Source organism: Panthera tigris, chromosome B3 (assembly GCF_018350195.1).
Source record: "Panthera tigris isolate Pti1 chromosome B3, P.tigris_Pti1_mat1.1, whole genome shotgun sequence".
Taxonomy (NCBI): Eukaryota; Metazoa; Chordata; class Mammalia; order Carnivora; family Felidae; genus Panthera; species Panthera tigris.
This window is the reverse complement of record NC_056665.1, coordinates 33,292,335-33,308,801: the sequence shown is the minus strand read 5'-3', so window position 1 is coordinate 33,308,801 and position 16,467 is coordinate 33,292,335. Positions and strand designations below refer to the sequence as shown.

Sequence of the window (16,467 nt, the reverse complement as noted above, 5' to 3'; positions counted from 1 at the left end):
ATGTGCCAGATAATATGGACTTACCATAAATTTTTAACCTCAATCATTAGGCATTGAGGTTGTTTTCAGGCTTTGGTTACTACAAACAATGCTGCATTGAATAATTTTGTATGTAAAGTCATTTCCCACAAATATACCTATAGAATAAAATCCTAGAATCGAAATAAGGGAATTAAAGTTTGTGCGCATTTTAAATTTTGGTAGTTATTTCCAAACTGCTCTCAATGGAGGTTGTATCAATTCACATTCTCACTAGCCACAGATGAAGAATGCATGTTTCCTCACAACTATGTTAGTGAAATTTTTTTCTTTGCCAATGTAAGAGGTGTAAAGTATCTCTTGGAAACTTTAATTCGCATGTTCTTTCTTCCTTGCAAAGTTGTATTTTCATGTTTAACAGCCATTTGTATTTCTTATTTAGTGAACTGTTTGTTCATAAATTTTGCTTGTATTATTGTCTGACTTCCTCTCTCTACTTTAAGGTTGGTGCTGTGGGTGCCGGGATCCTGTTATAGTTGTGTTCATTACATAGTTAGTTCCAGGTACTAGGGATGAATGAAACCCAAAATGATTGGCTCATGTCAGGCAGTAGTCAAGTTCACAGCTATGTTTGACTCCAAAGCCCACACCTATTTCCACGATCACTCACAAGAAAGACTAACCATTTAGTTCACCATACCAGGGGCCAGATGGGTAATGTCAAACGGCTGAAGTGTGCCAGGACATGGACTGTGGCAACATGGCGAACCTATCTTCAGTTGCAACGTTTTTCAGATCCGTTTTATTGCCATTTAGGAATGGAAGCCCATTGTCGGATGTTTATATGCCCCCGAGGCCGGGTTTCTGGCTTTCCTGCGAAATCTCCTTTTTAAAAAAATTATTTCCCATCAAAACAAGACTTGCTCCAACACAGCCTACCGGCAGCGGGTTTGCAAATTCTGGCGTAAACAAGAGGGGGAGCCTGATGAGGCGAATACCTCAGTTGGACAGTGACAGCTAAGAAAGGAGATTTTTATGAATGTCTAGAACGGGGCTCTCTGCCCTAGTGTTTGGGGACCGGAATTCCCGGAAGGCTTGAAATAAACGCAAAGTGGCGTCGGTACTGGGCAGGGCTAGGCGCCGGGAGGACTGCGCGGCCTTCCCAGCTGTGTCCGGCAGTTCCAGCCAGCGAGGCCCCGGGTTTCTCCAGCAGTTTCCAAGACAACGGCGTGGGAGTGGTGATGGGGTTGCCCCGGATGAAGAGAACGGCCTAGGCATTCCTTCACCGGGTCCATCACCGCCACTTCAGTGGAGCGAGACCCAACCCTTTCCAGGTTCCCCGAAAACCCTCTCAAACGAGACGTTCAGCCCCCCGATCTATTTCCTTCCCCGCTCAGGCCCTTCCTACCATTTCCGTTTGCCTGGTTGTCTGGGAGAAGGCCAATTTCCGGCCGGGAAGTGGTGGGCGGAGCCAAGATGGCTGAGGAGAGACTCGCCACGGTGAGCGTAGATTCTCCTTAGGGTCCCGGCCGCTAGGCGGGGCAGGGCCGGGCCGGGCCGGGCGGAGCAGAGTGGCGTGTTAGGCTTGCGGGCGACCCGTGTCCCACGCAGCTGCCCCTGGGGAAGTGCGGAGCCGGCTCTGGAGCTGCTCGGGGTGCGCGGGGCGATACGGACTCCCTCAAGGGAGCTGGTCCGCCTGGGGCAAGGCTGAATTCTTTGCAGTGCTGGGCCTGGGCTAGGACTGTAGTCCTTCTTGGGGTGCGCCGGACGGAGAAGGGAGATATTCATCAGAAATGGCTCTTTTGCTAGTCCCATCTTCTCTGTCTCACGAGGTTTGGGAAGGAAGCACTACCATTTGTGCAGAGACAATTGTGTTAATCCCTTGGATTAGGGATTGAATGTGACCAAGCTTCGAAGCTTTCGGCGTCACTGCCTTCTGCCGGTGGGTCGGGACCATGTTTTCTCTGTTGTGATTAAGTTTAGGAATAGTGCTGTTTGGGGATTCAGCTGAGGCTTGAGTTAAGGCATTGATTAAACTCCGCAGAGCTGCTCTTACAAAGTAACCCAGATGAATGCGGGACCACCCAGTGGTAGTTGTTTGTGAGGTGTATATATTTATAATTGGATCTGATTTCTGTAAAGTTAGCGTGAAACCTTGTCTACTTTGTTTTAGCGTTGGGTTTCAAAGCATGGTCCTCGCATTTGTTAGAATGACTTTATTTATTTATTTTGGAATTTACTGCCCTTTGAAAAACGCCCTGGGACATGGGAGACAAAACGTGGGAGACAAACACAGCAGGTTTTGGCTGACTGTTTTACGATTTGGTTTTGGCTTTTGAGGAGCAAGACCAATGTTGTCTGTCAGGGGGACTTGTTTTCTGTTCTCATTTCTAGAGAAGTCAAATTATTTTTAGTGTAATCGTACAACTCAGTACAGAGAAGGAGGCTCAAGGCAAAGACTTTTGTTAAGCCTCAAGTTAAAAAGAAAAAAAAAATTCAATAGCATGATAGGTGTTACTAGGTTTTAGATATTAGAAACATCAAAGGAAATACTTCACCTACATAATCTTAAATGTAAGGTGTAATGGTAACACGACACTGCTACAAATAGAGTTTATTCTCCAGTGTTCGTTGCAGGCAGAGAGATTGGTGTTCATAAACAGAATATGAACTTGATTTCTGTGATTTTAGAATTTAGAATTTTAGAGTCTATTAGTGTTTTAAAGAGAATGGCTGTTTCAACATGACTGTAGCACTTGAGCCTGAAGTTAACTGATTATTTTCATTATTGTCAAGTTTATTGCTAGCAGTGTCATATTTGTACTAATTTCATCTTTTCATGTTACCACTGCGTGGAAATTTGAATTTCTGGCCTTTTTGGAAGTGATCTGATATGTTGCAATAAAATTAAAAGGGCCCAACAGTCTCCTTCACTCAGTCAACAGACCTGTAACCCATTGAAATAAAAGCAAAACATAAGCATAAACTATAAGGGTATTCATTGCAGTATTGTTTACAGTGGCAAAATACTGAAAACAAGGTGAATGCCCATAAATAGGGTAATAGATGACTTCTGATACTTCCATTCTGAGGAATATACGTTTTGAAAGTTTATTTGTTTTGAGAGAGCGTGAGTGTGCAAGTGGGGGAGGGCAGAGAGAGAATCCCAAGCAGGCTCTGCACCATCAGCGAGGAGCCCAACGTGGGGCTCCATCTCAGGAACAGTGAGATAATGACCTAAGTTGAAACCAGGAGTCCAAGGCTTAACCGACTGAGCCACCCAGCCCCCTGAGGAGTATTATGCAGGCATTAAAAAGTGTCAGAACCATACGGGTACCTGGTTGACTCAGAGGAGAGTGCAGCTCTTTTGAGAGAATCCCAAGCAGGCTCTGTGCTGTCAGCTTGGAGCCTGATTAAGGGCTCAATCTCACAAACCATGAGATCTTGATCTCGGGGTCCCGAGTTTGAGTCCCATGTTGGGTGTAGAGATTACTTAAATAAATAAAACTTAAAAAAAGAACTATATATGTTGACATGGATGCTATACATTTTTCAAAAGCTAGATGCGGAGTGCAGTGTTAACAAAATTTAACTGAGTAGACTTCAAAGGTCCTCCTATTGGCTTTATTCAGTGATTCATGAATCAGGCGGCATTCATTCTAGCAGACAGGAACTCCGAAGAGCTGTACAAAATGAAAGGTTTTCATAGGTAGAAAGGAGTGGGAATAAGGAGGTTATACTAGACAAGAAGGTTGGTTATTGCAAGATCACTTTCCTTTAGGTGATGGCGGGGGGGGGGGGGGGGGTTGTCTATCAGGCATATTACCTCACCAGTACTGATTGGGCGATTTCTGATTGACTGGTTTAGGATTCTGTTCCTGGAAGAGGCAGAAAGAATAATTAAGTCTTGGTTTGTTGACATGGGACTTGGCGTAAACAACTCCATTTTGGGCCTTTTTTTTAAACAGGTGTATAGTGTGTGATCTTAATTTTGTGACGACACAAAGAAAAACTACATAGATCTGTAGACACAGATATATAGATGTGAGGGAGAGAAGACGGGAAGACTTAACAGAAGTTTGAACAAATGCATAAGTAAAAATCTAAGAATGCTGTTGTAAAGGCCTTGAGGCCAGGAGACATCCCACTAAAATGGAGTAAAACTAGGCCAGTGTGGGACACACAGAATTTCGAATATGCTACCTAAACTACCAAAGATTATTACTAGTTCCTTAGGAAAACTGGGGACTGGCATTTGTATTTTATTTAAGATTAGGGGTGCCTCGGTGGCTCAGTCAGTTGAGCCTCCAACTCTTGATTTCTGCTCGGGTCATGATCTCACTGTTAGTGGGATTGAGCACTGACAGCACAGAGCCTGCTTGGGATTCTCTCCCTCTCTCTGTCCCTCCCCTACTTGCACGTGCATGCTCTCTCTCAAAAGAAATAAATAAACTTTAAAATAAAACAAAAAGTAAAAATAGCTTTGTTGAAAAAAAAATAAAAACAGCTTTGTTGAGGTATAATACACATACCATAAAATCTACCCATTTTAAGTGTACAGTTTGATCAGTTTTGGTAAATTTATATACTTGTACAACTGTCACCACAATCCACTGACCTCCATCACTCCAAAAAATTCCCTTGTGTCCATTTGCAACCACTTTCTACTCTTCACCCCAGCTGACCGCTGATCTGCTTTCTGTCTCCAACGTTTTGCCTTTTCTGCAATTTCATGTAATCACACACTATGTAGTCTTAATGTATCTGAGTTTCACTTAGCATGTTTTTTTTTTTTTTTAAGTTTATTTATTTTTGGAAGAGAACACAAGCAGGGGAGGGGCAGAGAGAGAGAGGGAGACACAGAATTTGAAGCAGGCTCCAGGCTCTGAGCTGTCTGCCCAGAGCCTGATGTGGGGCTTGAACCCATGAGTTGTGAGATCATGACCTGAGCTGAAGTCGGATGCTTAACTGACTGAACCACCTAGGATGCCCCCACTTAGCGTGCTTTTGAGGCTCATTTATATTGTACATTGCAATTGTACATTGTATATTGGACATCTTCAACTTCATTACTTGTGGGAAACTCGCAGGTGGTTATAACAATTTATGCTTCTACCATCAGTTCCTGTTGCTTGCATCCTTGATATTGTTATAGCTTTAAATTCTGTCAGTATAGTGGATATGAAATTAAATCTTAATGTGATTTTATTTTATTTTTTATTTTATTTAAAGGATTTATTTATTTATTAAAAAAAATTTTTTTTAACGTTTATTTATTTTTGAGACAGAGAGAGACAGAGCATGAATGGGGGAGGGTCAGAGAGAGGGAGACACAGAATCTGAAACGGGCTCCAGGCTCTGAGCTGTCAGCACAGAGCCCGACGCGGGGCTCGAGCTCACGGACCGCGAGATCATGACCTGAGCCGAAGTCGGCTGCTTAACCGACTGAGCCACCCAGGTGCCCCTATTTATTTATTTCAATGTTTGTTTATTTTTGAGAGAGAGGGAGAGTGTGAGTGGGGGAGGGGCAGAGAGAGAGAGAGAGAGAGAATCCGAAGTAGGCCCTGCATGACAGCAGAGAGCCCAATGTGGGGCTCAAACCCACAAACTGTAAGATCATGACCTGAGCCAAAGTCAGATGCTTAGCTGACTGAGCCACACAGGTGCCTCGTAATGTGATTTTAACTGACATTTACCGGATTGTTAACGAGGTGGAGCATCATTGGTTGTCTCTTTTCCTTTTCTCTACAGTGCCTCTTTCAAATGTTTTACTTGTTTTTCTACTTCACTGTTTTTCTCATTTTTTTTTTTTACTCTTTTATTTATGTATTTATTTTTGGTAGTTATTTGTAGTTTCTGGCTGTTAATCCTTTGTCATTTATTTATTTATTTATTTTTTTGGTTTTGTATTGCATATATCTTCTCTTAGTTTTCTATTATCACTTCCTTTTTGAAACAGGATTTCTTAATTTTAATGTAGTGAATATTTAGATCTTTTCTCAATTGGGTTGTGCTTTTATATCTTATTGAAATAATCCTTCCCTATCCTATAATTTTTTCTAGAGGTTTTTTCCTAAAGGTTTTTAAATTTGCCTTGTCCATTTTAAGTTTGTTTGTTTTAATTTATTTTGAGAGAGAGCACAAGCCGGAGAGGGGCAGAGAGAAGAAGAGACAGAATCTCAAGTAGGCTCCACACCATCAGTGCCAGAGCCCGATGTGGGGATTGATCTCACAAATCGTGAGATCATGAACTGAGCCGAGATCAAGAGTCAAATGCTTAACCAACACTGCAATACCTAGGCACCCCTTGCCTTGTCCATTTTAGTCTTCCATCTATTTTAATTCATTTTCATTTTCCTGCGAATTCTTTTCCTCTTTTCTGGGTGTGGGGGGGTAGGGAGATGAACAGAGGAAGACAGAGAATCCCAAGCAGGCTCCACACCCAGTGTGGAGTCCAAAGGGGGGCTCTATCTCACAACCACGAGATCATGACCTGAGCCAAAGTCAAGAGTCAGACACTTAACTAACTGAACCACCCAGGCACCCCTAAAACTTTTTCTCTTGAAGTCTGTTTTGTTTAATGTTAATATTGCTACTTTAGCTTTATTTTCGTTTCTATTTTCCTAATGTATCTTTTTTACTTTTTCTTTGCCTTTATGTTTTATTTTTTATTTTTTTTTAAAGTTTATTTATTTTGAGAGAGATCAGGGGAGGGGCAGAGAGAGAGGCTCCGCACTGTCAATGTAGAGCCCGACACAGGGCTTGAAGTCACGAACTGTGAGTTGGATGCCTAACCAACAAGTGCCCCTTCTTTGCCTTTATGTTTTAGATGTGTCTTTATAGAAGTAGCATTCATCAAGATTTTAAAAAACATCCATCCTGATCATTTAACTGGAGAATTTCATTTTTTTCCTTTCATTTTCTTTTGTTTGTTTTTTTTGGCTGAGTTTCTTTTTGTCTCTCTCATTTCATTACTTGTAGGTTATATACTCTATTCTTTAGTCTTCCTTTAGTGAGTACCCATTTTTTAATACATATTTAACTGAAAGTTCAAACTCAAAACTGAATAATGTAGGGATTATCAAATGCGTTATTACCCATTGCCTTCTGCCAGTTCATGATATTGTTGTTCACAGATTATACTTTTGTTTGCTTTATTCAGTCAGTAGATGTTTAGAATACTTATGTATTTTACCAATTCCTTTGCTCCTTCCACCTTTTCATTATGGGGTTATTTTCCTTTTTCCTAAAATTATAAAATTTTTTTAAATTTTGTTTTTTTTTTTAAGTAATGTCTACACCCAGTATGGAGCTCAAACTTACAACCCCAAGATCAAAAGTCTCATGCTGTACCGACTGAGCCAGCCAGGCACCCTTAAAGTTTATTTAATGAGTCTAAGACTCTCAAATTTTCTTTGTCTGTAAGTCTTTATTTGCCATTGTTCTTGAGAGTTGTGGTTTTTTTTTTTTAAGTTTATTTATTTAGTAATCTCTACACCCAACATGGGGCTCAAACTCATGACCCGGAGATCCAGAGCCACATGCTCTTCCGACTGAGCCAAACAGGAACCCCCCAAATTAGTTTTGAGGTGTAAGAGTTTAGATCTGAGTTGGCAAACTGTTTTTGTAAAGGGCCAGTAATAAATATTTTGGGCTTGTGGGCGAGGCTCTGTCACAAGTTAACTCAGTTATGCATTTATAGTGTGGAAGCAACCATAGACCGTATATAAACATGTGTGTGTGGCTGTATTCTGATAAAATTTTGCTTATAGACACTTGAATTTGAATTTTATGTAATTTTCAGGTGTTACAAAATATTAAAAAATTTAAAAACTATTAAAAATGTAAAAAAAATTCTTAGTTTGTGGGCCATATAAAAATGGGCTGGATTTGTTTGCCCTGTGGGCCATAGTTTGCTGACCTTGTATTTAGATTAACATTCATTTTACTTAGCACCTGAAACATGGGAGTGATTTTTCTTATAATGTCTTTATGTGATATTATTTCCCATTTTTAGTTGTTGAGACATCAGCTGTCAATCTAATTGTCCTTTCTGTGTAGGTTAGCTCATGATACTTTTTTCCTTTGGTTGCTTTTAAGAACTTCTTATTATCTCTAGTGCAGGTCCTTGTGATGTATACAAGCGTGGATTTATTTTCATTCAACCTGGTCAAGATTGGTTGAGCATTCTGAATCTAAAGATTAGTATCTAACATTACTTCTGGAAATTTTCTCAGCCATTGTTTTTGCTTATATCTTACTATATCATATATAATATAGGAGGTAGATAGAAGAAAAATCCATCTGAATATTTTCTGCAAAGTTATGGTATAAGACAGTATTTATTATGTTCAATAATGTCACTTAAAAGAAAAAAAAACCTTCCTCCTAGAATCGGGTGCTAGGCAATTTCTGTATTGATAACTGCATAAACTTCCTTTTGTCAAAGTTACTACTATTTTGTTTTGGTTGCTAAGCTATATGACATTAAGTATAATCCTAATGTGTAGTGTCCAGAGCTTAGTACATTTATTTGTGCACATTTTATGTATTATAATTATACATTACACATTAAATATGCATTATAAATATTATATTATATATATTATATATATTATGCATATTATAAATATTAATAGTTTGGATAGCAAAAGTTATGACTTGACATTTGTTTTTTAAACTGCGTTAAAAATTCTTTGTACCTGTATGTAGTTAATGGATTAATTGCATGATTGGAGAGCTACTGATTATGGTTATTTGAATGCTTTTTTAAGTTAGCAAGGTTTATGGTGGTGCTTTAACATAGATTTCTTTCTTTTCAGAGAACTCAGTTTTCTGCATCTGCTGAATCTCAGAAACCTCGACTGAAAAAAGGTTGGTGTGCAGTTTCACTGTGTGTGTATATTTGCACAGATTTTCTATTGATTCTTCTATATGCTTAGAGCTTTTAAAAATGAGTTTTGGGGGAAAGCAGTAATAGTCTTAACTATTCTGCCATATATAGCTTTTATTTTATGGAGTTGTTAGATATTATGGGATTGATTTTGCCTGTAAAATGTGTTAAATGGTGCCTTATTATTATGTAAGTGTGTATTAATTTTCTGCGTGTGGAAAAACCACTCTCAAGTTCCCAGAGTACCTATCAGGCCTCACATAATCTCATGTATATGTTAAATAAGTATGAGGTTTTATAAAAATTGAGTCTGTGAAGATGAAGTAAGGGTATATATACTGTAAAGAGCTGCATTTAAAAATCTGATAGAGATATTTTATATTTTATTTAGAGGAACAGAATTCCTTTATATATTAACTTACAGTCTTAGGAAGGTTTGCATCAGATTGTAGTTAACTATATTGGATATTCTCTCATGTTTAATAAACATATCTAATGCCTAACAAACTCATCAGGCATTAGAAAATACCCAATCTTTTTATTTAGCGGAAGAGACCATCTATTTTATTATTTACTCATTTGTTTATTATTTTCTAGATGAGGAAAGCAAGGCTGAGTGGAAGGGACATGACTTTCCCAGGGTCATGGGTATAGTTCTTATCTGCATTATGAGTTATGGTTACCAGGCAATACATCCTTTTGCAAAAAGCGTTTTCCTTTTGTCTGCTAAGAATTTTACAGTTCATTTTACCACAATATTGTTTAGTTTACTTGGGGCATTTCTGTTCCTCTTTGAAATTATAATATAAATTGTTGGAAAATGTGATTGCCTTCAGAATTGGTTTTCAAAGAGTTTTTCAGGGATACATCTTTCATTGAAAGGGCAGTACATCTGTAATTTAGATTATTTGTGAAATTTAGGTGTTTATTCTAATATCTAACATAGTTGCTAATTTTTTTACATCATTTCTGGACATGAGAATCATATTGCTGTGATGTCTGTCACTTTGATTAATCGCAGGGGTGATTTGGCTGGTTAGGTGGGGCTAGTAGGTATTGTGATGGTCTCTCCAGTGTTCTTTCCATGCTTCCTCCAGAGTCAAATTCCATGGTTTGACTGACTTCCAGTCCAGTAGAGCTGTAATTAGTATATACCAATCAAAAATTGGCACATAACCAATTCAGGCTAATGAGTTGGTAACTATGGGGCAGAGTGTCACATTTGACAGTGCTGTAGGGTCCCTTGCAATCCTTTCTCCCCATTTTCTGGTTCCTATTACTAAAGTTTAGTTTTTCCTGTTCTTGAACGCCTCATAGATGAGTACTTACTCAGTTCCAGGACCAGTGATAGGTATCTGGGATACAAAGATAGACAGGGCATAGATTCTGCCTTTAGGAATTGACAGTCTTCAGGGCATATAGAATATAAGCAAATTATTAAAAAAAATTTTTTTTAATGTTTATTTTTTTTTTTGAGAGATTCAAAGCACGAGCAGGGAGGGGCTGAAAGAGACAGGGAGACACAGAATCCGAAGCAGGCTCCACCTGCTGTCAGCACCGAGCCCGATGTGGGGCTTGAACCCATGAACTGCAAGATCATGACCTGAGCCAACGTCGGATGCTTAACCGACTGAGCCACCCAGGCGCCCTGAATATAAGCAAATTATTGAAATATAGTATATGCATTCCAGTTTCTTCAACTCTTTTTATGTGAAATATCTAGAACTCTTTTGCCATTATTGCTTTTGTTCTCTGGTGAAATTCATTGGCCCCTTGGAAATATGAAGTTCAGGACTAAATAGAATATATCAGGTGTGAACAGGGCCAAGTGAAACATCTGGAAAATAAAAATCTCTTCACCTAGATCTTTTATTTCTTTTAGTCCAGCTCAAAGTCACATTGCCTTTTGGGCAACTATTTTACACATTTACAATACTACTATATTTTATAATTTCAGGAGTATCATTCATGTAGAATACAATGACTACAATATAAATGATACCTTTGGAGTTGTGCAAAGTGGTGACACAGGGACCTAAAATAATATTAAGGGTATAACCTCTAAACCGGCCCTTAATTTCCAGCTTCCACAACCCCAAATTTTATTTTGTCAATATGGTGAATTCCATCGATGAATTTTGGAATGTTGTTACCAACCTTTGAATTCCTGGGATAGACCCCACATGGTTATGATGTATTAACCTTTTTATGTTGCTGGATTCAACTTGCTAGTTTTTGTTATGAGGTTTTACATTTGGGGGTGCCTGGGTGGCTCAGTCAGTTAAGTGTCCGACTTCAGCTCAGGTCATGATCTCAGTTTTTGAGTTCAAGCTCTGCGTCAGGCTTTGTGTTGACAGCTTGGAGCCTGGAGCCTGCTTTGGATTCTGTGCCTCCCTCTCTCTACCCCTCCTCCACTTGCACTCTGTCTGTCTGTCTCTCTCTCTCAAAAGCAAATAAATATTTAAAAAATTTTTACAAAAAAAAAAAAATAAAAGAATTTTTACTTTTGTTCATGAGGATGTTGATCTACAGGTTTTTGTTTTGTTTTGTTTTTTGGTATCAGGGTTGTGCTGGTCTCAAAACAAGTTGGGACTCTTCCCTCTTCTATTTCCTGGAGATTTTGTATAGAATTGGTGTTATGTCTTTCTTAAATGTTTGCTAGATTGTGACAGTGAAGCATTCTAGGTCTGGGTTTTTCTTTGTTGGAAGATTTTTAACTACAAACTCAATTTCTTTAACAGATCTTGGCTATTCAGGCTATACATACTTCTTTAGGGAGAGTTTTAGGTATTGTTTTTCTTTCAAAGAAATTTATCCATTTCATCTCAGTTATCAAATTTATTGGCATAAAAGTCATAATACTTCTATAGTTTCCTTTTAATGTCTGTAGAATATGTAGTGATACTCCCTCTGTTCCTGATTTTGCTGATTTATGTCTATCATTTTTTTCTTGTTCAGTTTGGCTAGAAATTTATCTATTTTATTGATTTTTTCAATATCTTTTTTTCTTGATCAGGTTGACTAGAAACTTATCCATTTTATTATCTTTTCAAAAAACCAGATTTTGATTGTATTTTCTCTTCTCTACTACTTTTCTGTTTCAATTTTGTTGATTTCTGCTCTTATCTAATGCTGTGTTTAATTTGAAGTTTCTTGTTTCTTTTTGCAGTTTCTTAAGGTAGAAACTTAGATCATCCATTTGAGATTTTTCTTCTTTTCTGTTAGAAGCATTTAGTACTTTACATTTCCCTCTAAGCAGTGTTTAACTGGTTCATACACATTTCAAATGTTATATTTTAACTTTTATACAATTCTAAATATTTTCAGATTTTCTTTGTGTTCTCCTTTCCCATGCACAATTAAGAAAGGTATTGATTAATTTCCATATATTTGAGGATTTTTCCAGATTTTTTTTTCTTACTGGTTTCTAGTTTAATTCTAATTATGGTTAGAGACCATACTTTATATGGTTTGGTTTAAGGCCCAGAATGTGGTCTATGTTGCTGAATATTCCATGTGCCTTGAAAAGAATGTGTATTCTCTTATTGGATGGAATAGTCTAGAAATGTCAGGTCAAGTTTGATAATATTTTTCTTCTGTGTACTTATTGATATAAATATTAATATCCTTACAAAGAAGATACTGATATTCGTAATGGAAGAAAAATATTGAATTATGCACCTGTAATTATGGGTTTGTCTCTTTCTAGTCCAAGACCTTTACTTTGTATATTTTGTTGAAGGTCTGTTGTTGGATGTGTATACATTTAGGATTTATTAAAAATTCACTCAATTCATTCAGAAGAGTGAAGTGACTCTTTTATCATTATGTAATGTCTCTCTTTTATTCCTGATAATATTCTTTCTTTGAAGTCAACTTTGACTAATGTTTTTGAGGATAATAGAGCTTGTATTTAAGTATAAAGTTCTGGGACTTTTGATAAATTAAATTAGTCAAATTAGCCACCACCACCATCACAATCAAGATATAGAACAGCTAGGGGTGTCTGAGTGGCTCAGTCAGTTTAACATCCTACTCTTGATTTCAGCTCAGGTCATGATCTCGTATTTTGTGGGATCAAACCCCACATGGGGTTCTGCGCTGATGGTGCAGAGCCTACTTGGGATTCTCTCTTTCACCTCCCCTGCTTGTGCTCTCTCTAAATAAATAAACATTTGAAGAAAGAAAAGGGGAAAAAAGGTATAGAACAGTTTAATCACCCTCAAAAATTCACCTTGACTTTGTAGTAAAGAATGTGGTCTATGTTGGTGAATATTCCAACTTCTACTTCCAATTGCTAGCAGTCATTGATTGTTTTCTTCTTATAGTTCTGTCTCTTCCAGAATGTCATTTAAATTAATCATACATTATGTAACCTTTTGAATGGCTTTTTTCACCTAGTATAATGTTCTTAAGATTTATCCATGTTGTCGTGTGTCTGAATTTCTTTTATTGAGTAGTATTCAATTGTATGTTTATACTGTAGTTTATTCATCCATTTACCAATTGAAGGACTTATGAGTTTTTGGCTAATACAGATACAGCTGTGGGGAGGGGGGCGGGGGGGACAGAAAAACAACCCCAAAATCAAAAAAACAAATACAGCTGCTATAAACATTTGCCTAGAGGGTTTTGTGTAAACATGTTTTTATTTCACTTATCAAGTGCTTTGGAGTGGCATTTCTGGGTAGTATTATAAGTATATGTTTAGTTTTATTAGAAATTGCCAAACTGTTTTCCAAAGTAGTTGAACCATTTTCTATTTCCTTCTACAAAGTATGAGTGTTTCTTATACATCATAAATGATTTGGGGAAATAGTCTCTCCTTTTTTATTTTCTGGAAGGGTTTCTGGAGAATGGACTAATTTCATCCTTAAACGTTTGTTGGAATGTTTCTGTGAAGCCACCTGGGTCTGGAGTTTTCTTTGTAGAAATTTTTTCAACAACAAATTCAATTTCTTCAATAGAGATAAAGCTAAACAGGTTACCTAGTTCTTCTTAATTGAGCTTTGCTGGTTATGTCTTTCAAGGAATTTTTTTCACTTCATCTAAATTGTCAAATTTTGAAGTTCACTATTTATCCTAAGAAATATTAAAAATACTGGGAATGTGAGCTGGTGCAGCCACTCTGGAAAACAGTATGGAGGTTCCTCAAAAAACTAAAATAGAACTACCCTACGACCCAGCAATTGCACTACTAGGTATTTATCCACGGGATACAGGTGTGCTGTTTCGAAGGGACACATGCACCCCCATGTTTATAGCAGCACTATCAACAATATCCAAAGTATGGAAAGAGCCCAAATGTCCATCAATGGATGAATGGATAAAGAAAATGTGGTGTATATATATATATATACAATGGAGTATTACTCGGCTATCAAAAAGAATGAAATTTTGCCATTTGCAACTACGTGGATGGAACTGGAGGGTATTATGCTAAGTGAAATTTGTGAGTCAGAGAAAGACAAAAATCATATGACTTCACTCATATGAGGACTTTAAGAGACAAAACAGATGAACATAAGGAAAGGGAAACAAATAATCTAAAAACAGGGAGGGGGACAAAACAGAAGAGACTCATGAATATGGAGAACAAACAGAGGGTTACTAGAATGGTTGTAGGAGGGGGGATGGGGTAAATGGGTAAGGGGAACTAAGGAATCTACTCCTGAAATCATTGTTGCACTATATGGTAACTACTTTGGATGTAAATTTTAAAAAAGAAAAGAAAAGAAATATTAAAAATACTGTGAAACCTCTATAATTAAAACAGTACAGTACTTGTACACGATTAGAAGCAAAACCAATGGAAAGAACAGAGAAAGTCCAGAAAGAGACTCAAATACATTTGTCAATTTAGTATATGATAAAATATATGGTATCTCAAATTACTGGAGTAAAGATGTGCTTTTTAAATAAACGGTTCTGGGACAACTGGATAACCATTTTGATAAAGAAAAAAATTAGATTTATACTTCACATCATACACAAGAATAAACTTTGAATGGGTCAGAGATCTAATCTAAAATACATACCCATGTAAGTGCTAAATGAAGATATTGCCAGAGGCAATAAAAATTGATAAATATTATCTCATAAAAATATTAACTCACAAATTTTTTTTTTGCATGGCAAAAGGCACAATAAAGAAAGACAAAGAGAAATAATATACCGGGTGAATGTATTTGCAACATATATCACATAGATGGCTAATATCCCTAATATATAAAGAACTCTTTTTTAAAAAAATTTTTTTTACGTTTATTTATTTTTGAGAAACAGACAAAGCGTGAGTGGGGGAGGGGCAGAGAGAGAAGGAGACACAGAATTTGAAGGGCTCTGAGCAAGCGGTCAGCACAGAGCCGGATGCGGGGCTTGAACCCACGAACTGTGAGATCATGACCTGAGCCGAAGTCGGACGCTTAACCAACTGAGCCACCCAGGTGTCCCAAGAACTCTTAAAACTTGATGTGGGGGATAAAAGACCAAACACTTAATAGAAAAATTGATAAAACATAATCACAGTTTATACACACACACACAAACACACACACAATATAAGGATGACCTTTGGGCATATTTTTTTAAATGTTTTTATTTATGTTTGAGACAGAGAGGGACAGAGCATGAGCAGGGCAGAGAGTGGGGGAGACACAGAATCCGAAGCAGGCTCCAGGCTCTGAGCTGTCAGCACAGAGCCTGACGCAGGGTTCGAACCCACGGAATGTGAGATCATGACCTGAGCTGAAGTCGGATGCTTAACCAACCGAGCTGCCCAGGCGCCCCGACCTTTGGGCATATTAAAAGTGTGATAAACCCTGGGGCACGTGGGTGGCTTAGTCGGTTGAGTGTCTGACTTCAGCTCAGGTCATGATCTTGCAGTCCGTGGGTTGGAGCCCCACGTCAGGCTCTGTGCTGACAGCTCAGAGCCTGGAGCCTGCTTTGGATTCTTTGTCTCCCTCCCTCTCTGCCCTCTTATGCTTTGTCTCTCAAAAATGAATAAACATTAAAAAATTCTTTTAAATAAAAAATTTTATATGTTTTAAAATTAAAGACTCTTGCTATGAAGGAAGTTATTAAGACATTTGTTAAAATTTGGATAGGATGGTAAGGTAGATAATAGTATTGTATCGATGTTAGTTTTGATCATTTTACTGAGGAGTAAAGGGGTATCATGCCTGCAACTTTCTTTTTGTAGATTTCTTTTGCTTTTTGCTTTTTTTTAATTTTAGAGAAAGAGAGAGAGTGTGTGTGAGTGGGGGAGAGGGCAAAGGGAGAGAAAGGGAAAGAAAATCTCTGCACCGAGCGTGGAGTGTGACACGGGCCTCGATCCCATGACCCTGGGACCATGACCTGAGCCAAAATCAAGAGTTGAATGCTTAATCAACTGAGCCACCCAGGTGTCCCTCATGTCTGAAACTTTCTGAAAAATATTTCAGAACAAATATATAGAAAGAATGATAAACTGGGGTAAAATCTTCATATTTGGGGACTCTGGGTGAAGGTTTTGTAGGAATTCTTTCCAGGTTTTTTTTCCAGCTTTTCTCCAGCCTTGAACGTATTTAAACTAAGTTTTTTTAAAAGGAGTTCCC

At 37.9% G+C, this 16,467-nt stretch overlaps 1 protein-coding gene across 1 annotated transcript in view; it reads left to right on the top strand.

Moving 5' to 3' along the window:
- The first annotated feature begins 1,333 nt into the window (after window positions 1-1,333).
- The window catches only part of BBS4 (Bardet-Biedl syndrome 4), a 55,493-nt gene continuing 40,359 nt past the window's right edge, over window positions 1,334-16,467 (top strand). The window contains exons 1-2 of the mRNA XM_007084571.3: window positions 1,334-1,479; window positions 8,802-8,853. Of these exons, the coding sequence (XP_007084633.2) occupies window positions 1,456-1,479; window positions 8,802-8,853 (76 nt within the window). The 5' untranslated portion in view covers window positions 1,334-1,455. The remainder of the gene's footprint in view (window positions 1,480-8,801; window positions 8,854-16,467) is intronic.